At 41.6% G+C, this 23829-nt stretch overlaps 1 protein-coding gene across 5 annotated transcripts in view; it reads right to left on the reverse strand.

Moving 5' to 3' along the window:
• Positions 1-23829, reverse strand: part of Bmp2k (BMP2 inducible kinase) — a 108757-nt gene that overhangs the window by 69274 nt on the left and 15654 nt on the right. For all 5 annotated transcript variants that reach the window (XM_076926444.1, XM_076926441.1, XM_076926443.1 and 2 more), the window contains exons 2-3: positions 8343-8461; positions 4445-4550 (exon numbers count right to left, since the gene is read on the reverse strand). In XM_076926444.1, the coding sequence (XP_076782559.1) occupies positions 4445-4550; positions 8343-8461 (225 nt within the window). The remainder of the gene's footprint in view (positions 1-4444; positions 4551-8342; positions 8462-23829) is intronic.

Consider the following 23829-nt stretch of genomic DNA (forward strand, 5'->3'; position numbering starts at 1 on the left):
CACACACACACACACACACACACAACTGAGAAAGGGAGAGAGCTTAGGTGCTTCTGTGAGCATCTGCTCTTTCTATCTCTTTGGGAAAATCCACCCCAGGAGAACCTACTAGAGCCAACAAGAGCATGAAAGACATGAAGTAGAACTACCCTAATTAGTCATAGCTACCTGACACGTGAACAAGCTTTGATGAAGTCAGCAACACCACCCTGCCAGGCTCTACCCACTGCCAGGCTCCACCCACAGCTGCTGACTAGCAGATGTATAAGCTGTAGTTAACAACTGCTGCTTTATGCTACTGAATCCTCAAGTGTTTTGTTATTAAGCAAAGGCTACTACAGATACAACTTACAGAAGTTAATACAAAGCATCTTCCAAAACCACACAATGCCATAATTTGTTCCTAAGTTATTCAATAGAAATATACTCAAATGACTAGTGAGGTCCAGAAGTCTGCAAAACACATTATCTCTTGAAGTCAGTGGTTCTCAGCTTCCCTGATACTAGAGCTCTTTAACAGCCCCTCATGTGGCACTGACCCACAACTATAAAATTATTTTCATTGCTACTTCATTACTGTAAGTTTGCTACTGTTATGAATCATAATATAAATATTTGATGAGCAGGATATCTGATATGTGACCCCTATAAAAAAGGTTGTTCAAAACCTAAAGGGGACCAGGCCCACAGGTTGAGAACCCTGCTTTAACTGTAAACTAGCAAGTAGAACCAAACCATGAATTTAGAAGCAAAGGTAACTGCATGGCCCAGATGTCTGTAAGCATTGAGCACTCCGTGTACTGGCTACATAACCCTTTCTTCTCCCTTCCCTACACAGCCAGTGTGCCTCATCTTAACATACAAGTGACTGCCATAAAAGAAGCAAAGGAAGAGAATTCACTCTCCTATCCCCTGCTCCTCCAAAGTACTCCCCCCCCCCCATGGGAGATTCACATGAGAAAACAAACTATCAGTATTCAGCTCAGGACTCTGCATTCCTCCTTTTAAGATAAAACTGCCAACACAGAGGATACACTATGATCTGTGATACACACAGCAAACTTCCCACACAAGACACAACAGAGTAACAAAGCAGAGGAATCTGAGGAACGGTAGAACAAAGGGAAAACATATTTTAAATATGGAATTTTTTAATTGAAAAAAAGCTTAAAAATAAAACCAGAGCAACTGTAAAAATACATGAAAGAATAAGAAAGAATTACTAAAAATTAAAATAATTGAGCAAATGTACAAAATTCTATAGAAAACCTGAAACACACTTAAGAAAGCTTCCAAATGAAGCAGAAATTTAAAAAGTTAAGAAATGAAAAGATAATCAAATGACCAATCACCGCAGGAAGACAAATATCCATTTTAAATGAGAACACAAGCATGCAAGAGAAAAAGCAGGGTGTCCTACAAAAAGAATGCATGAAGTAGACATACTTCAAAACAATGAGGTACCAGAAAGCTGCCTGATCATCTCTTGTGCAGAAAGTCAGTCACACACACAAATGAATGAGCACATGACAGCGGAGAGAAAACAGAGCAAGCTGTCAAAGTTCTGCAGCTACTTCTGTTAGCTATCCAAACTGACGATCAGATGTGGCACAAAATATAGACATGTTCATCTATGGCCATCCCCCTCCTCAACCTCCGCTGACTTCAGAAGCTAAATAGTGTCAAAGCTGGTCAGTACTTGAAAGGGAAAGTAAAGACATGCTTACAAACTCAAGATTACCAAGCCATCTCCACCCACAAACTTATCAAAAAGTTAAGAAAAAAACTAGTTAGCCCAAGAGACTGGAGACTCCACTCAGAGGCAGCACACTCAGAGTGTGTTCAACACCTAACAAGGAGGGAGGAGTCTACGAGGGCAAAAATAAAAATTTCCCGAGGGACAGCAAAATCCTGCTTCAAATTAAACAGGTGAACCTAAGTCTCTCCAAAGAGCAGTTCCAAGAAAGGGGAAAATAAAACTCACACAATGTTACAACGTTTCAGCTTCCTGCAGAGACTTGAATTTCTACTGAGGAAGATGGGCTAAGTTAATAATATACCTGAAGAAATTAGGCAAGTGAAAATTTGGGCAATTATTAACTCCAAGAAGATCAACTATACAAGAAGGAAATGTAATTATACTATCCATGTTACCCTGAATAGTAAACAAAATAATAAAAGCGCTGACTTAGTCCAAAAGCAAGCATGTGCAGCACTGGGAGTAAATCCATACCTTGCCTTGGAGACAATGACAGGAAGCCAGAGAGAGCACTGGCAGTTTTTCTCATGAGAGCCTGCTCCTACCAGGATCCACACTACCCTACCTGTCAAAAGTCTTTCACGTTCCCACTTACAAGATGCCACGGAAATACAGAGAAGAGCCTGAGAAGGAACATCTATCTATGTGTCTAAAAGTGACTGACCCTCAGGAGGGAGGGCATCAGGAGACAGCTCATGCAACCCATGGCTCAACAGAACTATTATTAGACACTGGGTTTTTTTTTCCTGCTGCTGTTCCTGCTGCTGCTGTTGTTTGTTTTGTTTTCCTTTGTTTAGTGAGAGTCTACGTAGCCCTGACTGACCTAGAACTCTCTATACCAGGTGCTCTCAGACTCAGATACTCACCTGCCTCTGCCTCCCTAGTGTAAGAATTAAAGGTATGTGGCACCACAGTAGCTATTGGGTTTTTTGAGCCATACACATTATATATATAATGTATACACACACACACACACACACACATATATGCATATATGCACCACATGTATTATTCCTGGTGCCTATGAAGGCCCTAAGAGGGAGTTAGAGCCCCTGAACCTGGAGCTACAGGCGGTGAGTTATCAGACAGCACATAGGTGGCTGGGACCTGAACCTGTGTCCTCTGCAAGCCCAGTCAGTGCTCTCAACCACTAAGCTCTCTCTCCAGCCCCTACAGAAATCATTTTTTATTTTAAAATTTCTATGAAGCAAACCTTGCTGACTCAAACATCAGGTAAATATTTCTTTTCAGAAACCAAGTGAGTGACACTATGTTTGTAGCCAATTTATTATGAGAGCCCCCCTATTCCCCACACATGAAGGATAGGAGTCAGGGGTAGCTTTTTATGTTACTGCTATTGAGGCAGCTGTGCAAGTAAACATTTATTTTAAATACTATGCTCGGTCTAAATCAATGTGGTTTCCTATTTTCTGACACAAATGAATAAAAAACATTAAGATTATGTATTAAAATGTAGGTTCTATGAGGTTGGAGAGAAGGCTCAGTGGTTAAGAGCACTGGTTGCTTTTCCAAAAGACCCAGATTAAATTCACAGGACCCTCAAGGCAGTTCACAACTGTCTGTAGCTCCAGCTCCAGGGGATTCAATTCCCTCACACAGGGAAAAAAAAAATTTATATATATATATATATATATATATATATATATATATATATATATATATATCACAGACATACACACAGACAAAACATCAATGCCCATAAAATAAAAATTTAAATATCACTTTTTTAAAAATGCAGGCTCTATAACTCGAAAGAACTCAAAAGGAGAATCAGGAGTCCAGTGGGCAGCCTGGACTATATAAAATTCTATCTCACAAAGAAAACTCAGTGGAGACTGAGGAGACAACTCAGTAGGTACAGTGCTTGCATTTAAGCATGCAGACCTCAGCTGGATCCCAGAGCACACGAAAGAAAATAGGTGTGGCCGAAGGTACCTATAATCCCAGTGCTGGAGAGGTCGAAACAGAAGATGGAGCTTGGGGCTCACGGCCCAGCCTACTTACTGAGCTCCAGATCCAAGTGAGATGCCCTGTCTCAAAAGGCGGCACAGTGTAAGCACTATGGCTGGGAGTGGGGTTGGTAAAAGGCACTTGCTACCCAGCCTGAGGAACTGAGGATGAGCTCCAAGACCCACATGATGGAAGGAGAGAACTACTCTCGCAAGTGGGCCTGTGACCTACACATGGACACTGTTGTTTGTGTGTGTCTTCATTCACAAACTCAAGCACACATATGCACACAAATAAAGAAATATAATAATATATATTTTTAAATCTCCTACAGGGACACCCACACTCACATTAAGAAAACTAGCATGTGCTGCCTAAATGTAATATATTTAATATGTTTACAGTACATCTTACAATGCTAATTCTTGGCTAGATTACAAAAGAATTATAGACAACTTCACTAGCTTAGGTTTCTTGTTTTGAACCCAATTATCACTTTATTTAATTCTCCATGTGCAGGCTCTTGTCATAATTATAAATTATCATTAGATTTTAAATAAGTTTTAACAGCATGCGTAATTAAGTCATTAAAGCTTAAATTGCAATAAAGCATCTAGAACAAGGTAGCAGCGTCCCTGGGAGAAACCCTTGGACCTCATGCTCCATGGAAGGAATGTTCTTTTTAGCACACTACAAGTGGAGACAGATACTTACCTCTACAATATTCCATTAAGATAAGCACTTCCCATACATTATCACTAATTGAATTGACAGCACAGTCCAAATAACCAACAATATTTTTGTGGCCAGATAGCTCTTTCTGTGAAAAAGAAATAAAATCTTTAAAATTAGAAAATATAAATCTTAAACTTCTAAGAGTAACAATTTTAAGTCTAAATAAGTCAATTTAATAAATTTCTAAAAGCAGGAATAAGGTATGAAAATACAGTATTTCAGTCAGTGATTTTTATGGCTTCATCAAAAATTCAATACATATGTGACAGTCATTATCTAAGATGAATAACCAATGATCATTTGTTTATACGTTCAACCAGGAAAGAAATAAAAGCAATAATCTACCAAGGGCTGGTGACATGGCTCAGCCAGTGGAGACACTGATCACCAAGCCTTAGGACCTGAGTTCAATCCCCAGGACCAACATGGTGGAAGGACAAAACCAAGCCCCATAAGCTGCCCTGGCCTCAACTCATGCTGCCTCACATAACCACACAAAATAAACAAGTAAGTTAGAACTAATCTATCAAAGTGTATAACATAGTTCTCTGAAATTCAAGAATAAAGTATTAGAATTCTAATAATATTTATCTTAGAAAAAAATAAAGGAATTGCTAGGAGGCAGAGGTAGTGGGTCTCTGAGTTCAAACCAGCCTGTTTTACAGAGAGAGTTCCAGGACGGCCAAGGCTACACAGAGAAACACTGTCTTGAAAAACCAAATGAAATACAACATAAAATAAAAATAAAATAAAGGAATTAAGCTCTAATGTTAATGAACTAGTTTTAAAGGTTTTCCTAAACATTGTGATTTACGTAGAACTCTTCCATGGAGTCATGGGCCCATGTACTTTTCACTTAAACTAAAACAGGAACAAGTGGCCAAAAAACACTTGTGAGAAAGAACTCACAGATTATAGATACTATTAGTGCTGTGTTCACGGAAATAACAAAAAAGTCTGACAATGTTTCCTTTTAGTACAAAGAGATCAGCAGCACACTGAGGCTACAAAGAGGGCTGGAGACCGCTCAGGATCAGTGCTGCTTAACACGGATGAACATCCTACAACTGCATCACTAATACTATACCGGGTTTCAACTGTGCAAAATAGTTTATAGTCAGAACTACTATATGCAAAACAGGTTAACTCATACGTAGGTGGTAGGTGGTCAAACAGCAGTTGAAGACCACTAGTGCAAAGGCATGATCACCCCACAATGCTTTGTTTAAAGGCAAAGACTTGACTGGAGCTGCTGCTAGTATCCTCTCCTTGTCTCAGAAGTATACTAACCCTACTGAGTAAAAGAGCATGACTCAGTTATAGAGAAATCTCTTAAGCATCACCTGTCAGTAAAAAAGCCTATGGCAGATGAGCTGAGGCAGGTAACAGATGGTGGGACACTGGCAGGAAGAGAGGGGATTCAGAGAAATAGTGAGTGGCATGGAGATTTGCCTGGGAAAGCTGAGGAGATGGACATAAACCAGCAGGCAGCTAAACTCAGGGGAAAATATAGGTGGAAATCCGGGCTGGAATGTCACGGAAAAACAGATTTAGACTGAGCAGTGCATTATCTGGGCCCAGTCAGAAAACTCAATCTGAAAAAAAAAAAAGAAAAAAAAAAAAAAGAAAGAAAACTCAATCCGGGCTTCCCCATTCATTATCTTGAAGCAATTCTTTCTCACCCTGCTTGCTATTATCTTTAAAATGTCTCAAAACCTAATCGTCTTGAAACTACTAAGAGACAGAAACAACTGGAATTCAAAAATCCAGATCACATAAATACACTTATTTGTAAGTGCTGATAAAGAGGTTGATATAAAGAAGGAAATCCCCCTAGAGTGAGCTACGTGGGACTGGCATTGACTAAGGCTGTCCGTGAGGACTGCTGGGAAGACCATAATGCAGTTCAGTTGGTACACTAAGTCTGGCTGCTCGTCAAACATTTACAGAAGAACCTAGGCATATAAGGCAAGGTGAGAAACTACTCACAGACATGAATGCACATGCACACAGCAGCAGCCGCTAGTCACACACATGCACACAGCAGCAGCCACTCGTCACAGCAGCCAAAACACTACAAGCAGCTCAGACGCCTATCAGCTTTTGTATACAACCAAATCAACTGGGACGTTGACAGAATATCATGTGGTGACAGGAAGGGAATGAAGTACTGAGAAACACTACGATGTCTACCAACCTCACAGGCACTGAGGTAAGAAAAAAAGAAAACCCATTGTACAGCCCCAGTCATCAGAGAAATATTCAAAGCAGAAGTCCCACACAGACAGGGTGCTCTCTAGGGACTGCATGAAGGGACCATGAAATGAGCAGAAAAGTGGGCAGGGCTTTTCTTTTAGGGGTGATGAAAAGGTATTGAAGCTATGGAGGTGGTGATTGTACTGTACTATGAATGCGCTAAGTCAGTTAATTCTCTATCACCAGAATCCGAGCTTAAAAGAATGCACACGTGTGTGCAGGTGTGTACAGATAAGAGAATGCACACGTGTGTGCAGGTGTGTACAGATAAGAGAATGCACACGTGTGTGCAGGTGTGTACAGATAAGGACTGAGGAGGAGAAGGAAGGGAAGTGTGAACCAGAAGGCTCCAAGAACACTGACATTCTTAGTAGTCTACTGAAATATTTGTACTGTACAAGTATTTGGTAAGAGCTTCCCTTAATGACCAACAACTGGCCCTACACTGCAAAATATATGGGAAAAACCAGGTAACATCACGCTTGTTGAAACAAAACAAAACAAACAAACAAACAAAAAACACACACACACACACACACAAGTTGTTGTCTGTGTGTATAAATAAATACAAGATGAATGTAGAAGGTGTGGCCAGCAAATACTGTCACCACCTTAAGGATGTGCATGAGAAAAACACATCTTCATGAGAAAAGCAGTACCTAGACCAGCTGAGCAGGGAAGGACTCATGGGATCTAGAAGACTGCATTTCTTAAAGTGTCGGGTGGATGAGCTTGTTATGTATTGTGTCGTTCTGTAAAGTGCTTTATCCTCCCAGTACCACACAATTACAGTGAGTTTGAAAAGGCGAGGCAAGCGCCCTGCCCTGGCTGCTGCACACCTACACTGGGCAGTCGAGGAAAGGGTGACCTGGGCATTTAGACTCACATGTGGCCAGCCGCAATCAACTGCCAATTCCCACAGAACAGTTTAACTGAATGATCTTTCAGGGTTTTCAAGTATATATAAATAAAAAGCAAACAAACAAACAACAACAACAAAAAAACAACAAAAAAAAAAAAACGGATTGTGGCAGAACCTTTCCCTAACGAATAAGGATTTCAGAAGACCAATCACTGGGTGAGGAGTAGGTGGGACTTCCAGTTCGGAGAAAGGAAGCCGGAAAGGAAGAGATAAGGGCTTTACGATGGGAGATGACAAATGGAGGCCAAAATGTAGCTAATACGACTTCCCCAGTTTAGATGGCAGATTCCTCAGGATTGGCCATCGGAGGATTTATATTTAATATGGCTTACAAAATTAGGATGCTAGTTGCCATGCCCAATGATTGAGTTACCTGTTGATTCTGAACTAAGTTTGTGTGGTGTTTTCCTTCACATGGCGACTCAGCTGGGTTCCAGAGAGACAGGTATGGCGGCAAAGCATGGGTTTGCAAGAAGTGGACCCTAAAAGGCTGTGGGAATTTGGAAGCATGGGGCTGGCATGGCAGCCACCCTCCAGTGGGAACTTACCGAGATGGATGGAGAGACTGTGGAGCTCCGGTCAGAGTCTCCCCCAGATGAGAACAGCCTGCCGGTGCACTGGTGGCTTAGCATGGATTGCTTTTTTAATATTTCGTGCTACAAAAGATCCTACTTTCTAAAACAAAATTTTCTCACTTACCATAATTGTGATTTCCCTTTTACAAATGTTGAGGTCGGATGTGTTATTGACATACATTCGCTTCAGTGCGCATCGGATCCCACTGTGAGTCCGCACCAGGAAGACAGTGGAGAATCCACCTACGAGAAGAAGCACCAATTAACTTAAAACAATCAGAAACTACCATCAAAATTATATACTATAATTTTAGTGGGCATGGTGGCACAGGCCTTTAATTCCAGCACTTGGGAGGCAGAGACAAATGGATGTCTTGTCAGTACAAGGCCAGACTGGACTATAAAGTGAGTTCAAGGACATGAGCTACATAGTGAAAAAAAATCTGTTTTTAAGTCACACACACACACACACACACACACACACACACACAATCATTTTGGAGCTAAATAACAGAAGAAAATCATCAAGGACTATATTGAAGACACGTAAGTACAGTAAGCAGTTTGCTGATTGAAAGCCAATAGACCTCCTGCATCAATGAGAACAGTACTTACAGAGCCATGTGCTTCTCAAATGAATGTTTCTTTTTCAAAGGGCAATATACTAACACTTTTCCACAGATATCTGTGACTCAGGATACACAAATGTCCTCACATAACTGTTACTACTTATCACCCACCCATCTGGATGACAAGGCACATCTGCTATCTGACACTCAATATAGCTGAGACACAGTTGCCCTCTCCTACAATTGCAGGGATGAGCTTACTGTATCCTATGCCAATCTGGGATCTAATTTGCTTATCAGCAACTGACTTTAGGGCTGGGTACTCACCAGCTCTAACTCATGGGCACAAGGTAGAGTCCACTGGAATGGCAGGGAATGACTTCCTGCCCAAATGACAGTGTGTGATGGAGAAGGCCCCGCTCCTCTTCTTTCCTGCCTCACTGTAAAATGATGCTTACACTTGATGTCGATAATCTCTGACCATGATGATTGGAAAGAAAATGGCTCAGGACAGGTGGACCACTGAATTAGCCAATCTCCCTCCAGAACTCAAGTAAGATAGTAAATGCCTTCTTTACCTACACCAGTTACTGAGACATTCTCTTTACTGCGCCTGACAAAATACTTCATTTGAAGTTCATACATAGTGCTATTAAAAATCAATTATTTTATCAAATCTAAGATAAGAGTCTCACAATTTTTAAGACTCATTTCTGGTATGGAACATTCTGTAACATGTTTTTCTTATAGGCATGTCAATTTTCTTAATACTATAAAGGCATGATTGTTAAACTTGTGCTATCGTTGGAAAATGTGAGACACTCTAGACATTTTCAAAATGCACAAGAAGAGAATCAACAAGAAATATAGACCTGACAGGAGAATAAGTGTACACTGGACGAAGTACATGTGACAATGAAAGCAACTGCTGTCTTTACTAGCCCCGAGTCCCCTACCTTCACAGGTCTACACTCCAGAGAACAGCCTCCGTCTCTCAGAGCTCTTGTGTGAAACAACTGCGTGTGACACTGAACTGAGGCATTCCCGCCACCCTCCCGACCTCCTGCTATATACAGGTATGCACACATGCACATGCGCACACACACACAGACACACACAAACAATGAGATCATACAATGAAATGATGGTAAGCTTTGGTAGATAATTCTACCTAGGTTTTATAAGCTATTATACAAATACATGTGATTCTTGTTTGCTTGCTTGTTCTAATGAGTATTCCCATGCATGTATGAGCAAGTTCTCCATTGGTAGTAGAAAGGACCATGATGAACACTCCAGGCTGCTCAGATATGCTGCAGTGAGAACAGAGGCTGATTAAAAAGCAGAGTTGCAAAGACAGCATCTGACACACTGAAGTAATGACTCAGAGGCTTAGAACTGAGTATGATGTAATCAAGTTGGATAGGTGAGAAGTGACTAGGGCTACTGACAACTAGTCAAATGGCCACCACAGATCCCTAGAGGAACATAAGGCACAGTGTCTGTGCTGGCTAGCTTTATGTCAAGTTGAGACGAGCTACAATCATCAGAGAAGAGGAAGCCTCAATTGAGAGAATGTCTCCATAAGATCAGGCTATGGGTAAGTCTACAGGCATCTGAACTAGTGATTGATGGGGGAGGGCCCAGCCCAATGAGGGTAGTGCCATCCTTCGGCTGCTGGTCCTGGGCTCTACAAGAAAGTAAACTGCACAAATCATGAGGAGCAAGCCAGTAAGCAGCACCGTCTATGGCCTCGGCAACAGCTCCTGCCTCCAAGATAACTGCTCTGTTTGAGTTCCTGTCCTAACTTCCTTTAATGATGGACTATGTTGTAAAAACATAACAAATATTTTTCTCCCCAAATTGCTTTTGATCATGGTATTTCATCACCATAGTGACCCTAGCTAAACCAGTGTCCTTCTCTTCTAAGTTCTAAGGCAGCCGTCCATAACAGACAAAATTGTAAGTAAAGACCACTTCTAACAAGAAGCTTCCACCTAAGAGACCACTTTAGACCACCTCTAGACAAGGAGCTAAATGTGGGGTAACCAGGAGAACCACAACCACATGCTGGTGGCTGCGAGAGAGGCGACGCTCCACCAAGAAGGAGCTACACGCCTAGTTACACAAATATAAGAGCAAAAACCCAGTCTAACTCACAACCATGAGAAATAAGGCTGGACGTCGCAATGTTGCCCAAGTGACTAACAGCAGAAAGCCAAGGTGAGGAGCAACAAAGCCTGAGTCAGAGAAGGACAAAGGCAGTTCCAGCCACCCCTAACTGGTCAGAGAACACAGAAACAATGCACGCTCATCCCTGACTGGGCTAACTGGAGGGATATGCAGAGCATACAGCCTTCCCTTGGTTCAGTCCCTGCTAGTCCAGAGACTGATCCCAACAGAGCTTGCCTCTACTTTTGTCCAGTTTTCCCACAAAAACCTTAAACAGAGCAGTTCAGTGGCCTTTTCCTCTCTTGGAAACTCCTCAGTCTCTCAGCAGTCTCTCTCTTTTCTTTAGCTTGCTTCTACTTTGCATATTCTCACCAGAGTTGGCATTTTAGTTTTCACTGGCATTAATACAACATGGAGCCACTATCTTGGAATGACCTTTGGTAACCATTGAGTGTCCAGCACCATAAGACCATGGTTCAAGCAGAGCTGGGCAAAAAGGGTCCATCATACCAACAAGCCCTGAACCATATGTATGTATGTCAGTCGCCTTCTACAACCACCATTAGCAGAATGACCCCACACCAGCAGCACCACCACGCTGGCACCTGTCAGGCCACCCTGCAGGACTTAGCTAGTAGTTATTCTGTACACCATACCATGCACAACAGTGGTTTCATCTGTCTCATAACAAAAGCCATTCGGGTGACCTGTGTCTTGGGGAGTGTGTTTGTTGTTATTTCTCATCATGTTGCATTAAATGCCCTCCTGTTGCTATACTGCTTTCTGGGACAGGTTCCTTCTGACTGGTTCTGGTTTTGTTTGTTTCCTCCTACTGGGAAGTGAAATCCAACAGTCCTAACTGCTGGAACTTTTGTTTCTACAGAAAAGATTCCCAAGCTAAGTCAATAAAAGGAAAACACACTTCAAATTCAAATTCAATGCTTTCAATAACATGCTAAAAGCTGGCAGAAACATCTAGCTACAAGCATCTGAGCCAGCTTTCTTTCACCCTCAGGAGATGTCCACTGCACTGAAAGTGTTGTCAATTTGATAGGAAATGCCTCTCAATTTGCTATTTCTCTCTGAAAGCCACCAGTCCTGACATTAAGTGTCTTTACCTCAGTTTGTTGGCCTCTTTCATGGCAGGTCCTTGGTATCTTTTCCTAAGACTTTTTCTTTCAATCAGTGGAGGAGCATTTCAGAATTTCTCCTCAATGTAAAAAAAAAAAAAAAAAAAAAAAAAAAAAAAAACTATTTTCTTCTGGTTGTTTGTTCCACTTGGTCCACAAACTATGTTTGCAAATGAAAAGGCTGTGTACTATGTCTATGAACACAAAGGAACAGCAAGAGAAAAGACACTGGCGTTTGCCTGCATCATATAACTGAAGAAGAAAGCACATCACGTTGCCTTCAGAGGTACTGTGGTGTAACACATTAGGAGCTGTGCTGTTTGCTGAACATAATAACCTTAAGCTGGGGTACAGTGGGGGAGCTGTACTGACTTTGGCACCTTTAAGATGCTTGCATATCATGTTTAAACATTAGGTAAATTTAAACTTGCTCAATTATTGGTTGACCACAAACATCTTAGATAATATCATTTCTGGACAAGAAAAATATGTTTCAGCAATATTTGTCTAAGCAACTCCATTCAGTTCTAACACATAATCCACTCATAGTTGGGAAAAGCCCTACAATATTACCTTCATTCAAACAACAGATTATGTTCCAGTGACTACTGGCTTGATTACAAATTATTAAACCAAAAAGGAGTCATGGAAAAGCCAAAAATTTGAAAGTCAGTACAAGATATCAGAAACATGCAATATAGTTATACTGCATAAATACTGACATATTCATACAATTACCCTTATTTATTGCATGAATTTTAGCTCTCACCACTTGCTGTTTGTACCATACAGTATAGTTGGTACTATTTATTAATACAGCACTTCATTGGGTTTTAAACACAAAGCAGGATGCAAGTAAAATGGAAAAACCTTTGAATTACTAAAACTGCTCAGTCTTCCCACAAAAAGGAGGAATTTCTTGAATCCCTTGTTAAAACTAACATTTGCTAATTTCTTTGTCATTCTCTACCTATACGTAAGAATGTTTGAAGAAGTTCTCATTTAAAATTACCCACGTGTTGTGAAGGAAAGATGGTGACTGCTCTGTAGTTAGTTACATCTAGATGGTGGGCATGGGGTATTCCCTGGAGCACTTTTCTCCTCTCTATGTTTCTACTATTGAGCTGCACTCTTAGCCCTTTTATTCAGACAGCATGTCATTACATAGTCCAAGCTGGCCACTATCTCCCAAGTGCTGGGATTATTGGTGCAAAACCTTCTGCCCAGTTCTAACAGCTCTGAGGCCCTGTGCTCAGTCCATCCTTCCCGTCCACTCTTGAGTTTCTCCCCTCTTGCCACCTGGGGATCAGTGCCTGGTCCACTCTCTAGTGTCTCCCCTCTTGCCACCGACTCTCACCACCACCACCTAGAAGCAGGTTTTCTACTGACAGCCACTACTGCTGACTATATACCAGAGACTTTCTCCCCAGGGGACCATAAGTCTATTGTGACAGAGAATGTTTACAGTAGCCTAGCAACCTTCAGCTCCAACATCCCAACACATGAAACACTGCATGTTTATCAAAGACTTGGCCATGGGTCATGATTCCTATGAAATGTATCCAGAAAGAGAAGAAAGCGGGAAGGGAGGATAACCTACCATGTGATCTTTATTCTTCTCTGTATATTTTATCAGCAAAATAGAGGAAGGATTTGACTATCAATAGGCAACTCCTAGCTTCAACCATCGCCAAAGAAAAATTATGTGACTTTGAAGCTGTGTTCAAGATAAGTAGGAAAGGCACTTACTTGCCTGTGTCTGTGTGATCTGGGGCACAGGAACGTTCTTCCTCCCATTGACTGCTTATCTCTGGTACAACAGAGCCCTAGGTTAAGTCAGCAAATCCAAGGCTTTCTCCTAAAAGTGCGGCTCTTTCTAATGAGGAATGATTACCAACATTCTTGCCAAGGCTATTGTTATCAGTAAGGAGAATGAATCAGAATTTGAGGGGGAAGACATTTTATTTCATTCCTGTAACATCACACAGCATCTAACATATTTTCACTTTATAGATAATAAAGATGGGACAAGTTGCCTTGCCTCAAGTTTTTAGGCCTTGTGGGACAGGATCTGGATTTCAAACAAGGGTTAGTGCATGTTTTAAGGCTCTTTTAATTGTCAAGCTAAAATTGGTTTTGTCTCTTCTACAGTGTTTATTGTAAGTTGCATTGACTGTATAATTTCCAATTATGTTAGTGTGTTGAAACCTGGCATGTCTGTTACAGGGGTTTATCAACCAGCTTTTGTCTCACTGCCCTGAGTATTAGAAAACCTTGATTCTCTGAAAAAAAGCTTGAAAGTGCTGGAAGAAGTGAGTTAGGCTTTAAGCAGAAGCAAGAGGGTAGCAGGCTTGATTATTGCTGGTATATCAGCCTTCAGTCCATTAATTGCTAGCACCACTGCTTCTGCAATAGCATTGATAAAAAGAATTAAGACAACTCTTTTTGTTAACCATCTAGCAAAAAATGTTACTAATGTATTGAGTATACCAAAGGATTTATATAGGTATCTGGAACAATGAATGATGCTCTATAACCCATTCAAATTATCTGAAGGAGGTTCAGGGTTCAAGAGTTAGAAGCCATCCCAAGTGTCATGACAAATATCATTGGAGTAATGTTACTTTTGAAATTCACAATGATTGTCATTGTAATTAGAAAAAAGTTTAAAGACACCTGTAAGATATTTGGCATAATCCTAACACCTCTCTGGGTGTGTTAACTTTGCATAATGAGATTATGAATTTAAAGAATGATGCTCTGTTGACCTTTGATGTTGCAGATAATGCCGATAAAATTATCCATGGCCTGAGCTCAGTATTTCCATTTTGGTCAAACCTCACGAATGACATATATAGCTTGATCAGGCTAGCCCTTCTTGTTCTGGAACTACTTTTATTCCTGCCCATCGTGTTAAAGTTTATCTTTAACAGCATCAACATGTTGGCAGCCAAAGTACATGGCCTAAACCTGAAAATGGACCCCCAGACAAAGCTATTAAATTAACAGGCTGGCAAGCCAAAGACAGGTAAGATTCTGCACAGAACCTTACCAACCTAAGACATAAATGAATTGCCTTTGATAATGCATATTCCATGACAGGTAAGAAAGGCATTCTTGTCAGAATGACCTAAGACAGGCTCAGTCTTGTAACAAAATAAAAAAGGGGGTGAGGTGGAGAGTCTTTGGGGCTGCTTGGCAAGAAGCTGACATGGGCCAAGGACAAGAAAATGATCTGCTTGGCAGGAATATGACATTGGCCAAGGACAAGGAAGTAGGCTTCAAGCAGGAATCTGACACTAGACTAGAACAAAGAAGTAATTTCAGGTAGGAGTCTTAATCGTAGGCTACAACAAAAAAGTAATCTCAGGTAGGAATCTAAATATTAGGTCAGAACAAAGAACAATTTCAGACAAGATTCTGAATTTTAGGCTAGAAGAAAGTAGTAGGCTTCAGACATGAAAATGACCTTGGGCTAGGATAGGGAAGTAGGCTCAGATACTTTGGTCATCCTGATAAGCCTTTAGAAACAATGATCACAGGAGTGTTCACGTAACTAGGTTTAATGCCTTGCTTTTTCTTTGACTACTTGTGTTTATTATATTGCTTGTTCCTCAACCATTTGCATCTATTGTATTGCTAGACCGGCAACCTAGAACTGACCATATTACATTCATGTAATCAAAGTGGTATAAAAGCATAAAGGAAGAGGAGGTATAGGATCGGGCATTCTAGGGAGGGGAAATGGGGAAAGGGGATGATGACCTCTATACTGTAAATAAATAAAATATCCAATAAAAAAATAAACATTTTTTGAATTTAACCAAAAATGAATATTCTCAACACAAATTGCAAATAAGCTGATGGATTTAATAACTGCACACTATACACATGTATCAAATTATCACACTGTACCAATACATTACAGATTTTTAAAATGCCAGATATACTGGCACACATCATTAATTCCAGCAATAAGGCAGTAGCAGCCAGCCCAGACTACATAAGGTGCTGTCTCAAAATTCAAGGAACTGTAGAGATGTAGATCAATAGTAGGTTAAGTAGGTTAAGGCCCTAGGCTCAATCTCCAGTTCTATAAATAAATGCATAAAAATCTTAAAAGTGAAGTCATAAAATATGCACTGAGAACTTCAAGTGCTTCAAAATCATGACCATCAATAAACCTAGAATTTAAATTTACATAAAAGTATAGTTTGCATGGTATTTCCTATTTTTTATACCAGTATGAGCTCAAGGGATAAGCAAGTAAGAAAGGGGAGAAAGGGTGTGTTCCTTAATCTCAAGGGATGCAGTCTTATATCCTCAACAGCTGACACCCTCACCCAACTGATTTCATTCACTGCTCTCAAAATTGGAGCACCTGTTCAGCTCTGACTTGTTGTTTGAGTCATTTCACTTGCGTGGTTGTGATCCTTCACAGTTGGGACATTCTCTTGTGTAATTTTCATGTTAGGCCTTTATGTTCTACCCTCAGAATACAGCACGAGTCCATTTCCCAAAATTCTCACTGTCGGAGTCAAAATCACCTTTATCAAAGTGACATCACAGTCTCCATCTAGGTGGTTTTCCTGCTTCCGATATTTATGTTCATTTGATTTTCTACACATTGGCCCATATTAAAATCTGGGCCCAACATGTCACCTCTGTGTTCACAGTCCTCCTGTGGCTCCCATTTCACTGAAGTCAAAAAAAAGTTGAAAAGGATTTTACCTTCTCCAAGACAGAAGCCTGCCGTATCTGGCTCTTCCTCTATTCTAACCTCTCCCTGCTCCCACCCCATCCACCCCACACACCCCTCCATGTCTGGGACTTCACACTTATCTTTGTTCTACTTGGAATGCTCTCACCTGAGACTGTTCTCCCTTTCTTCCATCTGTACTCAGCTCCTTCCTCCCTTTCCGGGCACCTAGATTTAATGTTTGAAATCTCCATAACAGACTCTCCAACAGAGTTTTCCAGGGACCATCAAGCCCTGCTTTATTTCTTTTCTCTTCTGAAGCCTTACTGTTGTCTTCTGGGAAGTACTCGGTTTACTTGTCTTGTTTCAATCACTGTGTAGCATTTAAGACTCATGAGTAATTCAATGATTTCCTTGTGGCAAACTTTGTTCCACCTGCTGTATCACTGGCTTGACACACTATGAGCATTTACTGTGTACATGTTGTATGAGTAACTTACTATGTACATGTTGTATGACTAGGTTATGTGGATGTTTTGGTCTGAAATAGTGTTCTAGCAGTGTAGGTAATCTAGGAGTCTGAGAAACAAAGATGACCTGCAACCAGGTAAAAAGCAGTGATTTCCAATTCACCAAGATGGTGAAACAAAAAGCGTTCCCTGGCAGAGGTGACATGGAGTGTAGCCTGGTCTGTCTTTCCCTGTTCTCTGCAGCTGTTTGTCTTCTGAGGTAAAATAATGTTTCTATTTTTCATGCTCACATGTGCAAGTGCTGTTTTCTGCAAACTGCTTGAACTCCTTCTTCACCATCCTGCTCACCTGCAATCCACCCTCCACCCCACAGCCCTGCTCACCTGCTCACCTGCTCCCTTCTACTCCACAGCCCTGCTCAACTGCTCCCATCCACCCCACAGCCCTGCTCACTTGCTCCCCTCCACCCCACAGCCCTGCTCACCTGCTCACCTGCTCCCCTCCACCCCACAGTCCTGCTCACCTGCTCCCCTCCACCCCACAGCCCTGCTTACCTGCTCCCCTCCACTCCACAGCCCTGCTCACCTGCTCCCCTCCCCGCTACAGCCCTGCTCACCTGCTCCCCTCCACTCCACAGCCCTGCTCACCTGCTTTCCACCCCAGAGTGATCTGTGTGATGGGACATGGCACTACACACATGGAAATCTAGCACTTGGGAGGCAGAAGCAGGAAGACCACTTCCAGTTCAAGGCCAGCTTGGTCTGTACAGCAAGTTCAAGGCTACACACAGTTGAGACCCTATCTCAAAAAACAAAAAGAATAAAAATACTGACTTATAACGTGGTAAGTTTACTGTCTTCTTTACAGAATGAAGAAAAGTAGAGGGAAATAAAACCCTGGACAATAGCATGCAGTTGAGAGGAGCATCCTGTTCTCTCAGGAGGGACAAGGGTGAAGAATGAAGAGCATCCTAGCAACTCAGTCTCGAGTCTGGTACTGCAGACTCCACTAACTAGCAGTGAAACAAACAAAACAAAAAAACAAAACAAAAAAAAATGTCATTTCAAATAATATGGGACAAAAGACCAAACAAAGCAGGGGAGACTGAGATGACAGCCAGGGAACACTAGTGGGAATGACAACCAGGGAGCACTGCTGGAAGTGACAGCCAGGGAGCACTGCTGAGTGAAAGCCAGGGAGCACTGCTGAGAGTGAAAGCCAGGGAGTACTGGTGGGAGTGACAGCCACGGAGCACTGGTGGGAATGACAGCCAGGGAGCACTGGTGGGAGTGACAGACAGGGAGCACTAGTGGGAGTGACAGACAGGGAGCACTGATGGGGTGACAGCCAGGGAGCACTGGTGGGGTGACAGCCACGGAGCACTGGTGGGGTGACAGACAGGGAGCACTGCTGGAAGTGACAGCCAGGGAGCACTGCTGAGAGTGAAAGCTAGGGAGCACTGCTGAGAGTGAAAGCCGGGGAGTACTGGTGGGAGTGACAGCCACGGAGCACTGGTGGGAGTGACAGACAGGGAGCACTGGTGGGAATGACAGCCACAGAGCACTGGTGGGGTTACAGCCACGGAGCACTGGTGGGGTGACAGCCAGGGAGCACTGGTGGGAGTGACAGCCAGGGAGCACTGGTGGGAGTGACAGCCAGGGAGCACTAGTGGGAGTGACAGCCAGGGAGCACTGGTGGGAGAACCAAGAAACAAACTGGAAAGTTACTTCAATATTAAGAGAAAGTTCAGAAGATAAAAGATCAAGACCCAAAAGAGGAGGTGTCAGTAAAACACTGGTATTTCATAATGGAAATCTCACTTTGTTACCTATACCAAGCACATGAACATACGCACATACCTTATACAGCATGACAGCCTAAAAACAGTACACAGAACACAGAAGAGGATGTTCCAGTTTCTCACTCAGATACTTTAAAAATGGGCTTTCCTTACAACTAAGAGGTCAGTCGATGTGGTGAGAACATCAAGTTTTTTACATTTAAGAGTATTCGCTGTAGTTTGGTATCATACCTGTACCGAAGGCAAGAGAGCCAGGACTCTACAGCTATAATTCTCAGGATTTATGCTTGAGAACTGACCCATCATATGAGAATTGGTAGAGTAATGAACAGAACAGTAAAATATCAGCACAAGGTAAAGAAAGATCAGTTAATTAGCATTATACATGTCCATCGTAAAATATATTGGACTTTCCTTAATGGAGGAAAAAAATGAAATTCTTTGTAGATAAAAAGTCTTCGCATTATATACTAAACTTTTGTAATATATTCACCCTTTAAACCCTTTATGAAATAAAATATAATTTAGCATTTACTACCTTTAGATATTTCTTATACAAGAATGTCATTCAAACCTGAACTTTGTTACTATAATGGTTAGTTTTGCTGTTTTTCTTATTTTAAATGTTTAACTTATAATAAAATTTCTATTTTTACTAGGCAAAAATAGCTATTTTGAATGTTTCACTCTTCTGCTCTTGTTTTCTGTAGGACTGGGAACTGAAGTTATGGCTTCACGTATGCTTTTTTAAAAGTGATGAGCCAGTGAGCTAAATACCCAGCCCTGTTTCAGAACTGTAGCTGTACTGCAGAGTGAAAGCCATTCCAACTCAAAGCATTAACATGACTTGATCCCAGAGAGTAAAACATTTAGAGTACCTGGAAACTGAGCTAACCTGACAGTAAATAACTTCCACACAGCTATATCCCAGGCACCAAGTTCTGAGGTAGTTAAATACACGAGATAGACTAAGAAGACTAGCATACAGAAAACATTAAAATGTGTGCTGACTATCCATGAGGAGACCTGGGTGTGTGGTGATTTCACATCCACCTCAATGAAAATCAACATTTTTAAATGTGGGAGAATACACAGAGGACAGTGGACAGGATGTGTTAACTCCCTCTTTATCACTGGTCCGGCCCTAACCCGCCAATGCTAATTATGACACTTCAACAATGTCAAGCGTGCCAAGGAAACACAGTGCCTTCTGTAATTTCTTCAGAAAAGGATATCAAGGAAAATCTCAACTAGAGCCAAAGCATCGGCAGAGAGCCTCTATCTGTTATACTGCAGGGCCTGATACCAAAACCTTGGCTCAGAAAACATATACATATTTACCCATTCTGTGTTAGCCCAAAGAAAAGCACACGCTACAGTGTTTCAAATACTTTTACCTTGAGCTACTGAACACAAACAAGACTTTCAAACCAAAGGGGCAACTGTAGAAGTCTTCCCTTACAAGGAAAGCTTTGTCTAGCTGCTATTTATCAGCTCTGTCGGGCAGAGTGAAGCACATTTGCTCCCGAACCCCTGTACTTAGTATTCCAGACTAAATGTGTCCTCTCTCCACTGGGCATGGAAAACCAGCCCACATCATCACTGCTTTCCAACAACATGGACAACAATGCCAACAGATCAATGAAGAAGTCTGTGTTTGACCTGGGTTAACAAGCAAAAAGCTTGTCACTGCCACTGAGCTGTTTAGGAACTTGGCTAAGAAAATGCTAATTTGGTACCCACTTGGATAGCACACTTGTGGCTTACCAGTTTGATCAAAGCACAGCATCATCTAGGTAGAGCTAGTCAAGCTCTTCTAATAAGTATGCTCAGCCTGGGTACTGCCTTACAAACCACCTGCACTTGTGACAGAAAAGTCACTGTGGCTGGAGAAATGGCTCAGCGGCTTCCTACTCTTAAAATTAACAGGGTTTGTTCCCAACACCTATGTGGGGCCTCTAACTCCAGCCCCAGGAAATTCAATGCCCTCTCTGACCTCCACATGTGCACATACACATATACCTAAAAATAAGTAATACTAACATGATAATAAATATTCTTTAAATCTTTAAAATGCTAAATGTTCTCTTTTGTTAAAAGCCAGCCATACTGAGATAGAACTTGTATATTAACACATACACATTCAACATCATGATCAATGTGAAAAACCTCTCCCAATGAAAGTAGTTGTATATGTATCAGACCCTGAAGGGGAGCACAGCCTGGGATGACAAAAGCACCATTCTTTAGATAATCATGATGACTATAAACGGCTACAGACGTTATGCAAATAAGCTGTTACTAAAATATTACAACAGCATTTAAATCATGAATTTTGATGACTCAAAGAGCCGACTGATGAGGAAGAGGCCGTGGGGTTAAGGGAAGTGAGCCGAGGCGTACGGGAGGGTCTGCAGGGAAAGAAGAGAAGGGAGAAACGCTGCGACTAAAATGCAATCTCAAAATATATACATGGATTGAATATGTAACCAACTGCCTTTTCAACACTCCGGATCCATGTATTTAACCCCATCTTTAAACCGTCTGTTCAACTGTTTTCAAAAGTTAATGAACGTGTACAAAGCTCTGGAATCCAGCCCCAGCACAGAAGAGAAGAAAAGAAGATGGGGTAGGTTTCAGACAGGTATACAACAAGTATATCCATTTTTCCATTTCCTTCTACCAAATTTCCAGTTTCTTGCCAATCCTTTGGCCTTAGCTACCTTCTGGGAGTAACTAACTACTTCCTGACTGGGTTTAAGGCCCACTCCATGAGATAGAACCCATTCCTATTAATGAGCCTGTGGCTAGGTAGGCCATGGGACACAGGGAATCTGCTATAACCATTCTGCTAAGCTGACACAGTAGTACACTCCTAACTTACGGGTGTACCCCCAGATCAGTGCCTTGCTCATCTCTCATCCAAGAACCTTTTTCACACAGGAGACAGCAATCAGCAGAGACTCCCAACAGGTCGGCATGCAGAGGATGAGACTGCAGAGTGCTCAGCCCTAAGTGGGCCATCTGTTATCACACTCTTCATCCCAAGGCTAGGATCACTGTGGGGGAGGGGCAGAAGACCATAGGAGCCAAAGTAGAGGAAGACTTAGGAAACACTGTTTTCCAGACACAGGGAGAGCTATGCTCTGAACTCTTGGCAGTTGTCACTGCAGGAGCAAGACTGCCATGCCCAAGCCAGACAAAACTACAGTACAAAGAAGAGAGGTGAGCCAGAGGGCTGGCCTCCACCTAAGATGCCACTAACATTTGAGAGCTGCTGGGAGAAGCAGACAGCAATGGTGTGACCCTGCTAGGCTGACAATCCTCCCCAGCAGGCTCAACACCCAAGAGCAGTAGAGCTCTGGGTGGATGGGGGGTGGGAGTCACAATGAGTTGGGAAGTTCTCTAGGCAACTAGAAGTTTCTGCAAATATTCCAACATAAAACAATGATAATACCACTGACATCTTTTATCTGTGTGAGCATAATATATAGAAGTATTTTGATTAAATTTATTTAAATTTTCAGACAGGACTAGGGTACAGCTGGGAAGTACAATCATTACTTAACATGTATATGCTAAATTTGAGTCCCAGCACTTCTAAAATAAAATAAAATAAGATTTAACAATTAAAATTTTGGACAGAACCAAGTGTCACAAGCAGAGACAAAGCACTGAATACCCAAGCGTAAATTATCACTCAACTTAGAGACCCAGGTCTTAATGATGTGTGGTTGGTTTAAGAAAGGTATTTTACGTAAAAGATCAATTAGTCACATACACTTTTAGATAATAAGTCCAGTGAAATTCTGTAAAGGTTTCTGGGTAAGAGAATTCACTGTTACTTCCCTAAAACTTCTTAAGTGGGAGGCTTAGAGACTATCTGCTGAGAGTCACCCTTGGGAAGGATCATGGTCAGCTTCTGCAAATTATTTCTAGAATCAAACAAATTATGATATAGAAAGTAATCAAGAAAGGAAATAAAGCAAGTTATTTTCAGCACTGGTGTAGGTTTCTATGGCTACCAACATTTATAAAATATTCCCATAACCTGTGAGGTGGCACATGCCTTTAATGCCAGCACTCAGACAGAAGGAAGAGGTGGATCTCTATGAGGGCAGTATGGGTCTACATGGCAAGTTCCAGGCTGGCTGGAGTTACACAGTGAGATTTTATCTCAAGAAGAAAAAAATAAGAAAAAAGTTTCCTTAGTAGTTGGCTAAGAATTAAACCCCAACTTGCCAGTATCTGCTTTTACCCACAAGATCCAGCATCCTTGCAGACTTTAAACTTGCTATGTATGTATGCAGCCCCAGCGGCCTTCAACCCCTGATCCTCCTTCCTATCCTCCCCTCAAGCACTGGCATCCGCTTTCACAATGACTTAGCTCTGGTAAAGCACTCACTTTGCTTTGTCCACTCTTTCATGCTTTCTCTAGGTACCAAGACATAATTGTTACATTTTAACTTTCCGAAGCCCACCACAGACAGACATAATTGTTACATTTTAACCTTCCGAAGCCCACCACAGACAGGCAAATACAACAATGTTTCAATTATAGAAACCTCCTATCAGCGTCCAATTCAGAGACAAAAAGAACGTTGGCCAGAGTTTGGGTTAGGAGAGGACAGGAAGGTAACATGTGACAAAGAAAATAAAACTAAGTTTAAAACATTATTCCTATACCCTAGAAGTATATCTCCTGTGGCCTTAAAGAGTCCATGCCATAAAGCTGAGAGACTGAAACTCAGATTGGGTTTTTAGAAGGCA

The sequence above is a fragment of the Arvicanthis niloticus genome, chromosome 27, assembly GCF_011762505.2.
Source record: "Arvicanthis niloticus isolate mArvNil1 chromosome 27, mArvNil1.pat.X, whole genome shotgun sequence".
NCBI lineage: Eukaryota > Metazoa > Chordata > Mammalia > Rodentia > Muridae > Arvicanthis > Arvicanthis niloticus.